At 38.7% G+C, this 19225-nt stretch overlaps 2 protein-coding genes across 5 annotated transcripts in view; both read right to left on the bottom strand.

Annotated features, from left to right (window-relative positions):
* Positions 1-7007, bottom strand: LOC117297000 (low-density lipoprotein receptor-related protein 10-like). The gene is made up of 4 exons (XM_033780114.1): positions 6670-7007; positions 4622-4765; positions 3344-3466; positions 1-1843 (listed from the first exon to the last, which is right to left on the bottom strand). Exons 1-4 carry the CDS (start codon positions 6746-6748, stop codon positions 1692-1694), a joined length of 498 nt encoding a protein of 165 aa, XP_033636005.1. The 5' UTR covers positions 6749-7007; the 3' UTR covers positions 1-1691.
* Positions 7008-9292: 2285 nt separating this feature from the next.
* The window catches only part of LOC117296999 (telomerase protein component 1-like), a 31341-nt gene continuing 21408 nt past the window's right edge, over positions 9293-19225 (bottom strand). For all 4 annotated transcript variants that reach the window (XM_033780111.1, XM_033780110.1, XM_033780113.1 and 1 more), the window contains 7 exons: positions 18909-19039; positions 16873-17005; positions 15348-15464; positions 14639-14782; positions 13087-13167; positions 12065-12223; positions 9293-10518 (listed from right to left, as the gene is read on the bottom strand). In XM_033780111.1, the coding sequence (XP_033636002.1) occupies positions 10408-10518; positions 12065-12223; positions 13087-13167; positions 14639-14782; positions 15348-15464; positions 16873-17005; positions 18909-19039 (876 nt within the window). In that variant the 3' untranslated portion in view covers positions 9293-10407. The remainder of the gene's footprint in view (positions 10519-12064; positions 12224-13086; positions 13168-14638; positions 14783-15347; positions 15465-16872; positions 17006-18908; positions 19040-19225) is intronic.

The raw sequence follows: 19225 nt of genomic DNA, 5'->3' as shown, positions 1-19225 counted from the left end.
TACGATTTTAACAAACAAGCAATTTTAATCTCACACAAAAAATATTGCTGCAAAAAACACATTAAAATGAAGTTACCAAACTTGTACACTGAATAGTCCCTTTCTTCGACACCGATAAATCCCTTCCACCATAATTCTACAGGCAAATTAACAACATTTCTCAGTAGTGTGAAAATGCTCTCTGGATGCACTACGATAAGTTTAATATACAACATTACAGGGGAACCTTATAGTAAAAATGGTTAATTGAAGAAGCCACCATTAGTAACCACCTTTCGAGAAAGGTTAACATTGTGAAGTATGGACGAAAGGCAACAGCTGTACTAAAAATATATGTTATATTTGCATCGGGGATAAAGGCACTGCCCTAGAACTGCAAAGGTCGTGGACTCGAATCCTATACCCGAGTAATATGCCTGTGATTTTGTTCACAGAACGCGGGAAAGTACTGAGTATACAGTGCTAACATCGGTGTACTGAAAATGTTTCAAACTGTGAATATAATGAAAACTTGGTTGGCAAAAGCTCGGGTTGTGACAATGCAATGCAATAAAACGGTCCATGCTCGGTTTTCCAAATGCATTGTGGTACTTTTTTTAAGATGGCGGTTTTACAAATGGGCTGATTTCATCCTTTGAGCAATATTTATTCAGTTAGTTTCTCAAGACCTCCACCTGATCTTCCAAGAACCACCACCGGCACTTCTAAGAACCACCCCGACTCTTCCAAGAGCCAACATACAAGGGATCAGGCAAAGATTTCTACTATTTTACAGAATATAAAAATATAAAAAGATATATATTAGTTTGATAAATTGTTATAGTAAAGTAGGATTTCATCTTTATTTACTTAATAAATTTCAATATACATATTAAAGATGACAATGGTTGCCTCTGCGTCCATGCCAAGGTTACCACTAGTAGATACCGCTCCATCTTGTAAACTCTACAAGGTGCTGAAAAATGAGTCTAACACTCAAACACTTCTCAGTACATGTCTTATAATTAACCAACGCATTGACACAATCGAATGTCGGTGACTTCGAACCATAGTCACTCTTAGTACCCTGGGGTAGATTTCACAAAAAGTTAAGACTAGTCGTATCTAGAGTATTTAGGACTAGCGTAAGTCTTTAATAACTCAAAATGAGTCCTACGACTAGTCTTAACTGAGGACTATCTTTGTGAAATCAAACCCAGATCATTTCGCACCCAGGTCACTTCGTGCCAAGGTCACTTCGTGCCCAGGTCACTTCGTGCCAAGGTCACTTTGTACCCAGGTAACTTTGTACCCGGGTCACTTCGTACCCAAGTCACTACGTACCCAGGTCACTTCGTGCCAAGGTCACTTTGTACCCAGGTAACTTTGTACCCGGGTCACTTCGTACCCAAGTCACTACGTACCCAGGTCACTTCGTGCCAAGGTCACTTTGTACCCAGGTAATTTTGTACCCAGGTAACTTTGTACCCAGGTGACTTCGTACCAAAGTCACTATGTACCCAAGTCACTTCGTACACAGAAGCCAATATCATGACAATTTAAGCAAATAGTTGAGACAAGTCTTATTTTGAGTTTAGGACTAGTACAGTCCTAAGTTAAGACCAAAGTCCTTACTCTTTGTGAAATTGACCCCATGCAGGCCTAACTGTACAATATTGTGTTTTATTATGCGTGCGTTGACGTGTGTGAACCTAAATTGTGTTGGATAGTTGCATGACTGGTTGTTTCTTGCAATTCTGGTTAACTGCAACGACGATGACGACGACAATGACAATAAAGATGATGAAACCGATGAGAAGGCCTGCCAGCTGACCTCCACTCATATACATCCAGATAGAGGGGGCTGGAGGAAACAAAAACAACTTTTGGTTTAACAAACTTTTTTTCAGAAGGAAAATATCTAAAAGATTACAACTACTAACAGATGACCGTCCTATTTGGATGGTTCGTAATAAAGCTGTTGGTCCCGTGTAAAAAAAAAAACAGCCGCCGAATTCACGAAACGCTAGCAGGATTAATCCTATCTTGTAATAGGATGAGTAACCCGTCCTAACTTAGGATGGGTTCAATGCATCATAACGTCTTTGGATACGAAACTGAACTCGTCCCAAGTCCTAAGATTAATCCTAAGTCAGGAAGAGTTTGGTGAAATCGACAGCTAGCTGTGCACATATCGAGAAGAGAGGGGGTTTGCACTAGTGTTCCTGGTCAGCGCCTTGTAAACCATTACATGGTGCTATGTTAAAGGCAGTGGACACTATTGGTAATTACTCAAAATAATTATTAGCATAAAACCTTACTTTGTAACAAGTAATGGGGAGAGGTTGATGGTATAAAACATTGTGAGAAACGGCTCCCTCTGAAGTGACATAGTTTTTGAGAAAGAAGTAATTTTCCAAGAATTTGATTTCGAGACCTCAGATTTAGAATTTTGAGGTCTCGAAATCATATTCATGGAAACCTACTTCTTTCTCGAAAACTACGTCACTTCAGAAGGAGCCACTTCTCACAATGTTTCATACTACCAACCTCTCCCCATTACTCGTCACCAAGAAAGATTTTAAGCTAATAATTATTTTGAGTAATCACCAATAGTGTCCACTGCCTGTAACTTCACTGTAAACATCTTACATTATTGCCAATTATGTGTATCAGAAAAAAAATAATACTGGTAACACAATAAACTGTTTTGAGGTCTTAAAACAAAATTGTTTTAATATGACGATTACACACTACAAACAAATCTGCAATAACATCTTTTTAAATATTGAAAGCTTTGGTCTTATCGAGGTAAAGTTTGCACAAATTGAAGACCTAATGTTTAGATTTAACTATAAGGTTGACACTTTGCACGGTGGGAATTCAATCAAGTGAGAGCTTTCACCATGACACCACGTGCATAAATCCCTTTCGAGGTAGTAGTAGTTCTGTGAAAGAAAACCTTTTTCTTCTCAGGACCAACACCAGTTCTTCCCAGAAACACCACTGGCTCTTCTCAAATCCACCATTCTCAGAACTACATGTACTACCTGCTTTTCTCAGAACCGCATTTGATTCTTCACAGAACCACCAACGGCTCTTCTGAGAACCACCATCGGCTCTTCCCAGAACCAGCACTGGCTCTTCTCAGAACCACCGCTGGTTCTTCTCAGACCACTGGCTCTTCTCAGATCAGCACCAGTTCTTCTCAGAACCAACACCAGCTCTTCGAAGAGCCATCACCGTTTCTTCTTAGAACCACCACCTAGTTCTTCTCACGGGCCATCACCGGTTCTCCTTATAGAACCAGCACTACCCGAAAGAGATATGTTTTCGAAAATAGATACACTGATTGAATACATACAACATTCAGGGAGATCTTCGTCTTCACCATAGAGGCAATCAGGCACGCCGTCACATACATTATACGAACTCAAACATTGACGAGATTGAACACAGAAGAAAGCGCTGTAATCCTTACAGTAATCTGATAATCAACCATAAAGAAGGGAATAAAAACCAAGTTTAGTTCAATACCTACACAGTAGTTATAGTTTTCAAGATCGTTACCGATGGGTGGTGGAAGAAGTGACATGTTAATTGCCATTAGCTAGTTTTTAAAGCTGGAATCACTACAATAATATAAATAATCCATCATAAACAAGGGAATAAAATTAAAGTTTGGTTCATTACCTAGTTATAATTTTCAAGATCGTTACTGATGGGTGGTGGAAAAAGTGACATGTAAATTTCCATTTGCTAGTTTTTAAAGCTGGAATCACTACAATAATCTAAATAACCAATCATAAACAAGGGCATAAAAACAAAGTTTGGTTCAATACCTACAGTCGTTATAGTTTACAAGATCGATACTGATGGGTAGTGGAAAAAGTGACATGTAAATTTCCATAAGCTAGTTTTTAAAGCTGGAATCACTACAATAATCTAAATAACCAATCATAAACAAGGGCATAAAAACAAAGTTTGGTTCAATACCTACAGTCGTTATAGTTTACAAGATCGATACTGATGGGTAGTGGAAAAAGTGACATGTAAATTTCCATAAGCTAGTTTTTAAAGCTGGAATCACTACATTAATCTAAAATCCTCAATCATAAACAAGGGAATAAAATTAAAGTTTGGTTCATAACCTAGTTATAATTTTCAAGATCGTTACTGATGGGTGGTGGAAAAGTGACAAGTTAATTTCCTTTAGCTATAGTTTTTAAGCTGGAGTGGAATCACTACATTAATCTACATGTAATAATCAATCAAAATCAAAGGAATAAAAACAGTTTTAGTAATACCAACAGTAGTTATATAGTTTACAAGATCGTAACTGATGGGTAGGGGGGAAGTGACACTGAAATTTCCACTAGCCTTTTGAGATATGATGAACACTATAGGAAAGCACTGTTTTGATATGGGTGTATATACAGAGAAATTCACCCAAACCAAACAGTGGCCTAGTATTGTGTCCCACAACTGATGGGCCTACATTTACAGCATTTTGCTCTGCTATGCTTATACAAGGGAAATCGCTCACGAAGTCACTGTGCGTTTGAAAAAAAAAACCCAAACAAACAAACAAACAAAGACACGATTCATTGTCCAGCAATATTAGGCGATAGGGCCTACTTACCACAGTTCATATCATCTGATTTGTCTACACATTGAGCATTGGAATTACACTTATCATAATCACTGTAGCATCCATTCCCATCATTGCATTGATAAGTACGCTCCGAATAAAATGACGTGTCTGACGTACAAGGTGCCGGTGTAGCTGAGGAGAAAGACAATATTGTACTTCTACTTTTATCTGAAAAATGTACAGAGAGTTTGATTTAGCAACTTTTTAATTTTATCTTTTTATTCTGGGGTGTCATAATGTAGCCTTCAGGGCTCAACATGAGGCCGAGGCCTAGACCCAGTATTAACTGGGGTGCTGTACTCCTTTTTAAAAGAAATGTTGTCGGTCATTGTCGGTCGCTAGTACGCCAGCCGTCTATTTCACAAAACTTTCCATAACTTAAGACTAATCTTAGGACTTAGGACTGTAGCATGCAGACCTTGAGATTAATCCTAAGTTGGGACGAATTACTCCTAACTCAAGATAAGACGAGTCCTAACTCTTTGTGAAATCGACGGCAGTACAGCGCCCTAGTTACTGGGTCTAGCCTAGGCCAGTGATTGTAGCTTTGGACCAGTAAACTTATGATCGGACAATAGGCCTTGATCGGACAATAGGCTCACATGAATGTACCCAGATGAGAACAAATAGATGTCAAATGTCATTCAATTTCAGATATCTGTACTGGGTGAATAGGGGTTCAGTGTGAACTTGAGCAAGATAAGAAGAGTTGCTAATAACTGACGAATGGCCCTTTTGTAAAAGGAACAGTCTATTTAACACAGAATGAGACGCATTATCCCAAGCTAAAATATCATAAAGTGAGATAAGACAAGTGTTTTGTACAGTAAGGTAATTTAAATATGCTGAGGGAGATAAAACTTAAGTCGATTGATGACACAAATTTTTCTAGAAATAGTTTTACATACAAACTAAGTTAGAGTAAGCAGCAAACTATAGGATGAAGGAGAGGACATCTGAGGATTTAGCAAACCCAGAATAGAGCCTTGTGGTACACCACATGTAATTGAGCCGGGTGGGGGATGAGTGTCCCCCCACAGTGATATACTGCTTTCTGTTGGAAAGATAGCTTGTAAACCACTCTAGGGATCTTCCTCGAATACCGTAATGATTGAGTTTTTGAAGCACAAATGCTATGGTCTAGAGTATCGAAGGATTTCGAAAAATCGAGGAAAATCCCTAGAATGTGTTCTGAACTCAATCAGGTGGATGACTGCGTGGGTAGTAGAATGTTTGGCCCGAAAACCAAACTGGAAGCTCGATTGAATATCATGTTTTTCTGGAGAAAGCCAGAGATGCGAGTGTACGCCAGTCTTAAGAATTTTTGAAAAACATGTAAGGACAGAAATGGGCTGATAATTTGAGACCTGGTCGACATCTCAATTTTTATGTTTCTGAGATAGCAATCTTCATAACATCCGGAAATATTCCAACCCAAGAGATCTAGAGAAAGGCTGGTTCACAATTACCCCTGGTAAAAGATGTCAGTCACAGTGCCACGGAGGAGTCAACCTGAGCTATTTCATAATGAAAGTTTAATGGGTTGACAATATCAGCCAGAAATGACTCTTTTAATAACAAGGCGTTGATGGAATCTGAGCCTGACCTTTTTTGTTGTTGGCCAAAGTTAACATCACGAACCTACTTTATGTACTTCTATAAACTATAAGGCTCCTCACAGGGGAGCCTTATAGTTTTGAAGTATCCTCTATGGTGACCGGAGCAAGGAAAATTGAGTGGGGATTTTGATTACCGAGATAGCTCATGAAGTTGGAGTTGCAAGGAGGGTTTTACTGGCTAAGCTTGGGCCAATATTGGCACAATAATTATTGAAGTGCTTTGACGATAGAAGAGCAGAGTTCTCCAGTGTAAATACCATTGTGAAAAAAAGCTTGAAATTGTATGCGGATAGGCATCGACTTTGTTGACATGTACATTATTCCAGGTTTCCATCATACCATCATACCATGGAGCTACTAACTTGCACCGGATAAATCACGCAACGACAACAACATACGAATAGAAATGAACATTACCTTTCGACTGCCCATACACACTGTACAAGCATGTAACAAACACAGCTACAGCATAAATGAAACTGGTTGCGACGTCCATTTTTGCAAGATGTTTGACGATGTGCCTACATCATACATGTACATACGTACAGTACAAAGCAGTACCAACTACTCTACACCAGTAGAAACTGCATGATTTAAATCACAATGCGACAATGGCTGTAGTACTATTGTATTGTAGCATTGACCGTGGGTTGCGTTGTACACAGTTGAATGACACAATTGAAGGTACAGTTAACTGCCTTTTCTGTCCGTTTCTTTGGAGGTCATACAATTACACGAAGCAGAAACCTAAGCCAGAGAGCGCCCTCTCCAGCGAGCAGACACGATCGGCTTGTCTGCATGCTGGGCGCATAGAGCTATATTATTGACAAGAGCGCTAACACCCCGTTATACACGCACTAAGGTTTGAAGCCGTGTGGGCGCATCCATGTTTATGTACAAACCATTACAATAGCTTTAAATTTTGTACGTCAATTGTACGGCTATTATGATCGTGCGTCTGTTCTTTGTTATGTGCCATCGAAGCAAAAAATGCAGTAAATGTGAACGCACAATCTGCTGATAATTAAGCGCACAAACTGCGAGCGTCATGTGCGTCATGATTAAAAGGCGCGTTTACCTTTTTTTAGTACGGCAACCAAGTCGAAGTTACTGTTTTCGTAGCGCGGACGTACGCGAGTGGACAGCTGCGTACGTATACGCACACGCAGAATGTGAAATAATCGCGGCAATGCGTGTTCTCTTAAAATTCCGAATTCACACAACACATCAAACATGTCTGCGCCCAGGGTGGCTTCAAAACGCAGAGCACGTTAGCGCTCTAGTCAATATATATAGCTCCGAAGGGGCGTCGTGCTGGCGCCCCCTACCGGTCGATCGGCACCGCCGCTACAGTATTTCTCTATACCACGGAGTCTATCCTTCATTCATGCTACAACGCACAAGTCAACTTGTGGCTACAATTCTCCCATCTCTGATTATTGCCAACCCATAAAAATATTTTTCTTCTTCACCCTCTTCCTTGTAGAGTGCACCCTTCGAATGGTCGAAGATGTAAGCACTTTATAGCCAGCCCAATAAATCGGCCCAATTCTTTCCCCCATGGTCCAATCCATTCCCCATCCGTAGCCCCATCAGCAGCATTGATTTTTTTTCTGTCGGGCTCCCTTAATAACCACTAATGCATATACGGTGTGATCACTTACTACAGTTTTGGAAATGTCCACGTGTGATGTACAAAGAACTGCCAACAGTTGAGTAATGTTGAAAAAAAACAAAAAAAACAACAACATTGAGTTATGTAAAAACGAGATTTAAAACTCTGAGGAACACCATGTGCCCGTGACACATTTTGTAACATTTGAAAATATAAAATGGGGAAAAAAAGCAAGTCTTTCAATTCAGTACACATTTATTTCAATGCTGTCATTCAAAACAATAATACACATTTGTGGACTCGCTCTATCAATGAGGAATGTCCCGTAAAGAGTAATTTTGTATTTTCACACCCAACTTATGATGTGAACCATAAACACATTTTTTTAAAACTTTATTTCATATGTACTTTTCTTTTTGTCGAAATTGCTAAAGCAATAAAAGCATGAGGTATGATATATTAGGTAGACAATTATTTAATTGTAAGCAGTTAATTAATGACAACATTTCCTAACATATGGACAGACAGATATGCACCAAGGGAAGGTACACGTTTGGTAATTACTCAAAACTAATATGAACTTAAAAACTGACTTTGTAACGAGCATTGGAGAGCTCTTGCATGATAGTATAAAACAGTGTTAGAAACGACTCCCTTTTAAGGAACAAAGTTTTTGAGAAAGAGGTAATTTCCCACTAAAATATTAAAAGACTTCTAGTCTTTTATTCCTATCTGAAAGCACACAAATTTTCACAGGCTTGTTATTTTATGCTTATGATGGGATACACCGAGTGAGAACACTGGTTTTTGACAATTACCAAACGTGTACAGTGCCTTTAAAGACACTGGACACTAATTGTAATTGTCAAAGACCAGTCTTCTCCAATTGGGTACCTCAACATATGCATATTATACCTGTAAAAATCTGGGCTCAATTGGTCGTCGAAGTTGCGAGATCATAATGAAAGAAAATACACCCTTGTTACACGAAGTTGTGTGCTTTTAGATGCTTGATTTCGAGACCTAAAATTCTAATTCGGAGGTGGCCAAATCAAATTCGTGGAAAATTACTTCTTTCCAAAAACTATGTTACTTCAGAGGGAGCCGTTTCTCACAATGTTTGATGCTATCAACCTCTCCCCATTACTCGTTACCAAGAAAGGTTTTATGATAATAACTATTTTGAGAAATTACCAATAGTATCCACTGCCCCACAGTGTGACATCCATGTGACATCAATAAAGACCTCTGTCGTCAAACCTCTTCAATTTTGCAGTGTCAGCCTTGCTTTAACCTCCTCTAGTAAAAACAACCACTCTTGTATTATTATTAAATAATTTGGGTACTTTTTTTGCAATCCAAAGATTTACATTAAACTTACACCGTTTGAAGATAATGGTGTCGTAGAAAGCTTACCTTAAAATACTTGTGCGTAACTGGACAACTTTATTAAAAAATATACTTTTAAGTACACTTATGGCACAGACTAAAGGCAGAATAAACCTTTGGTAATTATCAAAAGCCAGTGTCCACACGTTGTGTATCCCAACACATGCATAGAATAACAAATCCTCAACTGGTCACCAAGGTTGCATGAAGATTATGAAAGAAAACAACCCTTGTTGCATAGACTGATGTACTTTCAGATGCCCGAGTCAAAAGCCTTTCTCAGAAAAAAAAAATCCTTTGTGAAAATTTACCCCTTTCTCTAAAACTATATACATAACTTCAGGGGGATAGTTTTATAATATTAACAGCTCTTCAGTGTTCTTTACCAAGTAGATTTTTATGTTTATTTATTTTTGGAGTAATTACCAAATGTCTACCCCGCCTTTAAACATTTACACGTACACAGCTATAACTATATACATACATATCATTAAAAAACATAAACAAAAGTTAACTTCTCTGTTTACAAAATCCTCGAAATCCTCTGCATTAACCGTAGAATCACACTTTTTAAGCACTTTATTATAATAATTAGAATCACAAAAATTGATTTGGGGTTTGTATGACATTACAAGGAAAGTATACCTTTGGTTTGATTGTTTTAATCCTATATGAATATAAATATATACATAAAATAACCTGTGAAAATTGAACTGCCCTTTTCAAAAGTTTCCCATAAACTTTAAAATTTGCCAAAGTGCCGTTTGAAAAACTGAAAATTGGCCTCGCCCTCTCAAAGATGAAATTCCAGGCCTGCAGTGCTTCTAATAATTGCATCTCACCCTTCCCTTCATCTCTATTAACAATATTTTCACAACTCAACTCTGTCTTTTAAAAACTTAAGCGATATCGTTTGATACGTCCATTGCACCTGTCACGATTATAGGCTCGACACCCAGCAAGTTTGGAAACCTTTTTCCAATTGGTTTTCCCACATCACAGCTCTGGCATTAGCCCTTAATCTCATCCCCAGGAAAAACAGCCCCGGGGAAGCCCCGGGACTTTTTTTACCCAACAGCGCACTTTCACGCTAAAAAGAAAACACCCGTTTATGGCTTATACAAAATTGATTAAAGTCTGTAAACCGATATTCATCGCTGTTCTTGTCTTTGTCTTGATAGTCTTTCTTTAATCTGTAGGTATCTTGGTTCATTGATGCAGCTAAAGGCAGACTTGGTCTTGGGATGCTGCTCACCAAATACCTGAATATCATGGAAATTAAATAATAATAATAATAATAATAGTACTTTATTGACCCCACTTCTGACACCATGTTATGTTTAGGAGTACACGTTTGACTCGTGTGTGTGAGCTACAAGCAACGTTTTATTAACAAAGCAAAGTACAGTGGATTACAATTGCCATGTGATAGCGCCCGTACCGTAAGATGTACACAAACGCTAACAAAATAATCAGACAATTATTAAAAAGCTTACAAGCTAATAATACAGAACTGGAGATCAACTTGACAGATCTTTTTATGTTTGCCCAAAATTCGAACCACATGCAATGACTTAAAGGAACACGTTGCCTTGGATCGGTCGAGTTGGTCTTTGAAAAGCGCTTGTAACCGTTTTTTTTATAAAATGCATATGGGTAGAAGATGTTGTAAAAGTAGAATACAATTATCCACACAAACATGCCTCGAAATTGCACGGTTTTCCTTTTACCTCATCGACTAACACGATCGGCCATTTATGGGAGTCAAATTTGTTACTCCCATAAATGGTCGACCGTGTTAGTTCGCACAGTAAAAGGAAAACCACGCAATTTCGAGGCAAACTTGTATGGATCATTGTATTCTACTTTTAAAACATCTCTCCAACCATATGCATTTTATAACAAACGGTTACAAACGCTTTTTATAGACCAACTCGACCGATCCAAGGCAATGTGTTCCTTTAATCACACAGCCATCTTAATAATAATAATAACAATACTAATAATAATGGTCATTCAGTGCGCCTGCATCAATCTTAAGATGCTCATGGCGCAGCGACACATTATAAGAAAGGAAAGTTATGCAACTCTCATTAGGTGAGGCTTGAGGGAAGTTTTGAACAAAGCTAGAACTATGAAAGAAAAAAACACCCTTGCCACACAAAGTTATTTGCTTTCAGATGCTTGATTTCGAGAACTCAATTTCTAAACTTGAGGTCTTGAAATCAAACTCGTGGAAAATTACTTCTTTCTCGAAAACTATGTAACTTCAGAGGGAGCCGTTTCTCACAATGTTTTATACTGTCAACCTCTCCCCATTACTCATTACCAAGTGAGGTTTTTTGCTGATAATTATTTTGAGTAATTACCAACAGTGTCCACTGCCTTTAAAAGAAGCTTGCTATAGAGTCTCATAGACTGGAGGTATAGGAAAGATACAGTTGGAGTCCTTTTAAAAGATATGGTGCAGGCCTTGCTCTTAAGCTTTTTGTTGAGCAGCCAACCGGACTAAACTCTGGGTTAACTTTCCCCCAGGAACAAAAACAAACAAAACGAGCCTCATAAAAAGCGTGATGTCCAATGTACAGTCTATAGAGAACACACACTACTTTTCAAACAGTCAAAACTGCAAGAGTCGAGTTGGTAAGACACTGCTCTAGAATTGCAAGGGTCGTGGGTTCGAATCCCACCCGAGTAACATGCCTGTGATATATTTTCACAGGACTCGGGAAAGTACTGAGTATACAGTGCTAACACACATCGGAGTATGGGTAAAAAAAAAAAAAAAATTAATGAAAACACTCTTACCTCTGTAGATACTTCGTGCCACTTGACAAAGTAGGTGTAAGCTGTTTGATAATCACGTTTGTCTTCATAATATATCCCAATATTGCTCATAATTCGAGTCATTAGTTTACAGTTCTCTCCGTAGGCTTGCTGGCACTGTTCTCTTGCCAGTTCATACCACTGTAAAATAATAATAATAATAATAATAATAATAATAATATTTTTATATGGGTAAAAAACAAAAATTAATAGAAATTAATATTAATATTACAGCATCTACAGAGCCACTAATACACCTATATTTCTTTAACCGAACTAGGTTGACAAAACATATTCTATTTTATGTAATGATTTGAAAGTATCCAATGAAGGTGCCGCTTGAATGTGGGCGGGTAGCTTGTTCCAGAGTGTTGGAGTTATGACTGAGAAAGTACGATCGCCATAGCGTGTCGTGGTGCAGGTACTGTGAAAAGCTGGAATTGAGCGAGGGAAGAAGAGAAAAGGCGTCGAGTACATGTAGCTGATGATTATGAAGATGAACGAAGGGCTAAGAGATTTTTAGTGATAAACTAGGGCAAATTATGAAAAACTTTATAAAAATAAATATAAAAAATGGGAACAGATACAGAACCGGAAAGTAATAATATATGAAGCGCAATGATAATTCTTTGAAATTGTGTAATTTAAACGTTGTTATCTTCAAGTATGCGCGAATCCTCCAATCAGATTTGCATGGAGCGGTGATATATCGGTAAATATATTGCACGGCTTATGTGTCTGCGTCTTGTGTGTTCTATTTCACGTGTCAAGTTTGCTTAAAGATAAATAAGCTATCACACGTGCGCTCGTGGAAATCTGGAAAAATATAGCGCGTCTGCGTCCCATATCCAACTGAGCGCAGAAGTGCTATACTTTTCCATATTCCACTCACGCTTGTGTGATAACTTATAATATTATTTTTTTATATTATTGATATTGTTATTATTGTTATCAAAATAATTTGTTGATGCGAATCCCGTTCGAGAATGTTTGGAAGAAGGTACCTGTATCTGCTCTTCGTCACCCCTGGGAAACACGATCGCTTTAGTCATACTAGCTTCTGCTTCCTTGCCCAAGTCACCGATCTATTTAGAAAAGAAACAAGATAATTCAATTCCATTCAAGAACACATTTATTTGCATACTTCCATGAAAATTATTGATAAATACATGCATAAGGAGTAAAAAGCAAAATATCATTCAGTAACAGTAAACATAAATGTAACTAAATTGAGTATGGGGCAGTTTTGACAAGCAGAAGCTTGTAAAAAAAACAGCCAGACAGACAAAGAAACAAAACAAACAGACAGATAAGCAGACAAAAGGACAGACGAACATAAGACATGATACAACGCGTTCATAATAGTAGCGACAAGATGGCAGAACAGATTTAACAACAAATACTCGTATTCATAATTTTTGTGTTGTTTGTATTAATTTTATTTACAAAAAAAGCGGAACAAACCCAATACGCTGGGTAAGAGTTAAATTAATTTTCTTTTTAAAAACTTCTTGATTTACGCAAGTCATAATCATAGATGTTAGATTATCGTTGGTATGAGAGAGATTGGCTGTTGCCAGCTTGGTGTTTACATCCCCTTGTGGGAGTTTGCCGAGTTCCCTTTCAAACAAACACGAGGGCCCAATTTCATAGGGCTGCTTTTTAAGCAGAAACAGCCTTGCTTAGTAAAATCAGTACCGGCCAAGACTCCACTCAATTGTTATGCTAAGGAAACAATAGCTAAATACCAGTCGCAAGCAATGTATGGCATGACATTTTGGCCAGTAACATGTGTAAAATAAGCAAGCTATTTTCGTGCTTAAGCAAATTTTTTGCTTAAGCAGCTTTATGAATTAAGCAAATTTTTTGCTTAAGCAGCTCTATGAAATTGGCCCCATGGCCCAATTTCAAAGGGATGCTTAAGCACAAAAACTAGCTAAGCACCACAAGTAATGCTTACCAGAGTAAGTTTACCAGCCAAAATACTATGTCACATGTACCATTTCTGACTGGTATCCTGCCCAATTCTGCTAAGCAAGAACTTGTTAAGCAAAATTGTCTGCTTAAGCAGCTCTATGAAATTTGGCCCAGAGGTTGATTCTGGTGCTCTTATCCACTCGGCCACACCACGCCCCAATATGTAACTATCCTTGTCGCGCAGTTTGCACTGAATTCAAACTCTGGTGTTTCTGATCAGCAGAGTGTGTTCGAGTGCCAGTCGTGACTCTTGTGTCCTTAAGCTAGACACTTGACCATTGCTTCGTCCTTCGGGTGGGACGTAAAGCTGTTGGTCCCATCTGATGTGTAACGACGTACAAGAACCCAGTGCACTTATCGAAAAGAGAAGGGGTTCGCCCTGGTGTTCCCTGTTTGATTGGCTGCATATTGCGCCACAACACCTTGTAAACCATTACATGGTGCCACATGTATGTAAAAAAAAAAAGAAATCTCATAATTAAAACGTAATCCCACATACCTGAAGGAAATACTGTTTGATGGATATTCGCGCTATACTGCTATATAAGAAGCCACTATTATTATTATCATTATAACTACCTCCTTGAAGAGCCGAATGGCCTCGTCGGCTTGAACGAAGGACTCATCTTGAGCTTCTTGTTCCGAGCGGTTTGAATCTCCACCACACTCCGCCCAGTTATTCAAATTGAAAGACAGTCGCATTACTGAGTTTGCCATCTTGTACTGTAGGAGAGCAGAAATGATCCATCTTTAAAGGCACTGGACACTATTGGTAGTTACTCAAAATAAAGTTGGCTTAAAAACTTACTTGGTAACGAACAATAGAGAGCTTTTGAAAGTATAAAACATTGTGAGAAACGGCTCCCTCTGAAGTAACATAATTTTTGAGAAAGAGGTAATTTTTCACTCAAATAATAAAAGACTTCAGTTGCAAGCCTTTTTATTATGCATCTGAAAGCATGCAAAGTAATGCAACAAGGGTGTTTTTTCTTTCATTATTCTCTTGCAAATTCGATTTCACAGGTCAGTCATTTTATGGAGTCAAAATTTTGGCTCCACAAAATGGACAATCGTGTTTCTTCATGACATACAAGGAATATCAGGCAATTTTGAGGCATTTTTGTGTGGATCATTATATTCTACTATTAAATCATCTATCTAACAATTTGCATTTCGTAACAAACAGCTTCAAACGCTTTTCAAAGACCACCTCGACTGATCCAAAGCAACGTGTTCCTTCAAGTTTCAAATCTGACAAAAACCATTCGATTGTCGAGGACTTCTTTACCTTATGCTCGTCTCCGTCCAATGTCTCTCTGATCTTGATGGATTTTAAGCCAAAGTCAATCGCTGGCCTCAACTCATTCAACTGGTCTGGATTTATGAAATCGTGAAGCTTGCATAACTGCGGGAGGGAAAAAAAACACAAAAAAATTAAAACAGTTTCTGGTAGAGCTGTCACCAATTGCATTTTTAATACTTCTGGATTTCTATTTATTAAGTTTGTTAGCTAACTGGTTGAATGTTTTGAAGAATGTTTTACTCCCGTAGTAATAATTTTGTATTTTCTTATTTTTTAGTTTGTCTATTTTTCCATGTTCCCCTCAAGCCATCGCTCCTCTCAAGGCATCACGCTGAACCACCCATCTTCCAAGATGCTACCCACACTTGGTGATAGAGCCTTCACTACTGCCGCTCCCAAACTGTGGAATAAACTACCAATGTCTCTCCGTAATCAACAATCTGTCAATGTGAACAAAACACTGCTCAAAACTCACCTGTTCTGTTAACAACATCTCTGTCAAGTGCCAAGTGCATTTGAACATGTATATGGAAATTGCGCTATATAAATATTGTTCAGCGCCTTAGAGCACGTTAGGGCGCTATATAAGTTTTGGTATTATTATTATTATTATTACCAAGTTGCTTAAAACTTCAACACCTGTTATCTCCATGTAATTTCTTTTCCAAACACAGTGGACTTTTTGAGAAAGAGGTAATTTCTCACTCAAATAATAAAAGACTACAGCTAAAGCCTTTTATTATAAATTTGAAAGCACATAAAGTAATGCAACAGGGATGTTTTTTCTTTATTATTATCTTGCAACTTGGACGACCAATTGAGCCCAAATTTTCACAGGTTTTTTATTTTATGCATGTGTTGGGATACGCCAAGTGAGAATACTGGTCTTTGACAATTATTACCAAAGGTGTCTAGTGCAATAAACAGACCCACTAGAGAAATGCATAAATTCGGAGTAGTTGTGGCAAAACATAAGTACAATTTTCATTGATTTTTTTTTTGGTCAAATGAGTTGTGCATTTGGCAGGGAGTGAGTTTGTCTCTTTGACCATGTTCCAAACCACAAATCCAAACATTTTAAGACTGTAATGTTCTTTTTCCTGCGACTCTTTCATTTAGCAGAACTACCGATTTGGGATTCTGCACACGCCGGTTAACCACAATACAATGCTGCTCCACTATGGACAATTATTGGCTGACCGCAAAGTGGAGGTTTGTGTCAGCAGTCACAATACAACAATAGCCTATGGCCCTTTTTTCGAACAACTGGATTTGGTTTTGGATACGGCTTAGCTTGGCCCCGCGGTTGTTTTGACAATTGCGCATGCCTTGCGTATACGTGCCCAGGGTTTCAGACGACAGAATGGAGCCTCAAGGCGACTCCAAAGCCGAAAAGGGCCTTTAACTGCAATGGATTAGCGGCGGCAATCATGTTTCCTCTGAAGTACGGAAGTTCAAACTCCTTCCGTGGTCCTTTCAATATGCACGAACCAAGTTTTAGTTAACTCACCTCATCCCAAAGTTCAGCCAGGAGAGCGTAATGTTCTACCATCCTCTCTGGTCTGGAACCGAGATGTTCTTGTTCCAATGTGACTGCCACATCAATAAGATCCTTTGATTCATTGTAGAGTCCAGCTTGAATACTATGGGGAGATCATCCACAAAGGAGAGTTGCAATCAATAATGATAACAAACAGTTCTTATATATTAGGTGGAAATTTGCAGATTTCCATATATTAAATCATTGCGGTACCTGCTGCTAAAATATAGGATTCTAACTGCCTCTAGCTACCGGGCAATCTCGGTGGTCTAGTTGGCAAGACACTGACCTACAATGGCAAAGGTCGTGGGTTTGAATCCCACCTAAGTAATGTGCCTGGGGTTTTTGTCACAGAGCATATCACCGTGAGGTCCCTGCACTGTCAGATTTTTTTTCCTACAAGATATGTGGAGCTATGTGTTGATTTATGAGACATATTCTTTTACACATAGCACCATGTAATAGTTAAAAATGGTGCTGTGGCACAATAATTACAGTAAGGCAGACAATCACACCAGGGGCGGATTGCAATAAAACGGTCTTAGTCAGCGGTCTTAGACCAGTCAGTTATAGCCAACTATCTGCCTTAGACGGTCTTAGCTTAGTCAGTCATTAAGCCTGTTGCAATAAGCCGGTCTTAGATAAGTCGGTGAAAAGAAATGCAATACAAACAAGTGTCCCAGAACACTTAGCACATCTGCAACACTGGCGTTACGACATCCTTTTGCTTTGGTTTTAAAATCATCGGATATCAAATCTGTGAGTTGTAATATTTTTACTCTTGGGAACATATATTTACGGTACACTGTATCATCATTATATTGCCTCTAATGGACGTAATCTATTTCTAAAATACGGTATCATCGTAGAGCTCTTTGCATCAAACCATCTACAACTAGGACTTACAAATGTAGCACCCGCATAATAAAAAAACAAAAACAAAGACCGCCTATAGCCAGCTCGGAGTGGGCTTAAGATTTAAGACTGGCTATATCTATAGACCGCGCTATTGCAACCGGTCTATAATTAAAGACTGTCTGAGCGCCTCTCAAGTTAGCCCGCCATAGCGCATAGACCCGATTAAGACCGCTTGGTGCAATACGCCCCTGGAACACCGGTGTGGCGGTTTCAGTCTTCCGCCGTGTTCAGTTTTCCGGGTGACGTAGCCGGACATTTCACCACGTTGTTGGAATGGTTTAAGCTTTCCGGCGTGTTCAGTTTTCCGGGTGACCTGTCAGATACCGCCGCGAGTACCCTGGCGAGTACTGTAGTTCTCTCAGCAGTGACCCCCAAATTGTTTATTATTACGATTCTTTTCTGTGTAGTCACATAATCTCTTGCCCCATCTTTACATGTATTCATGGGTACAACTTTAGGCAGGTCACACTCTGCTTGCATAAAAAACAACTCATACGATCCACGCGTTTGCCGCTAGTTGTACTCGACTCGTGGACGCCGCCATGACAGCTACCGGAGGGTAATGGATGACTCAATACGGCACTAAAAATGGACTACTTTCGCTTGCTGTGCGCAGGCATCGCATGACGTAATGCTACCGTATTTGGTCATTCGGAAAACTGAACACAGCGGAAAGTTGAAACCACCACACCGGGGCAAACCCCTTCTCTTAATGATTAGTGCACTAGACATCTAACCCAAAGTTGTTATTGGCATTAATTTTAAGAGTGCTTATCAAACGTATATCTCCCCCTTAAACTGCTGTGATTTTTTCCCTAACGTCTTCAAATGAAGACTCTATCAGAACTGTGAGCATATTAAGGAACAAGCTCGTAGGCAGGACAGGCCCATAGGTGGGTTACTTAACAAGAAAGAGTGCAATGACTTTCTGGAAGTTCTGTGCACCCGTAAAATTGTTGGTACTCTTCAAGGTGGTGCTGTTTTATAAATTTTCATCTGTTTTCCATTTTTAACCCTAATGTATGTTTTTGTATTTTACTATAAGTGCGTTATCAGATGCGAATAAAGAATCATACACTGATACTCACAACACCCTGGCTATTGTCTCGTATCTCATAGACACTTCTTCCTGCGAGATCCCAGGTCTTTGTTCAAGCTCCTTGAGGGAATCCTTGTAGCATTGCTCCATCTTGGTATATTTACCATCAGATTCTTCACACTGATCATAACAAAAAATAGATAAAATTGAAAAAAAATGTTACTGAAATAAACGATTTTTTTGGAGCCATTCTCTTGAAAGCAAATCTTCTGAAAATGAATGTGTTTTTATTTTATTTTAAATCTATGCCATGAACTACAGGTACAATCCCAGCTAACAAATTGGAGACAAGTGACAATAAACATA

The sequence above is a fragment of the Asterias rubens genome, chromosome 11 (genome assembly GCF_902459465.1).
Source record: "Asterias rubens chromosome 11, eAstRub1.3, whole genome shotgun sequence".
Classification (NCBI taxonomy): domain Eukaryota; kingdom Metazoa; phylum Echinodermata; class Asteroidea; order Forcipulatida; family Asteriidae; genus Asterias; species Asterias rubens.
This window is presented reverse-complemented; position numbering and strand designations above follow the sequence as displayed.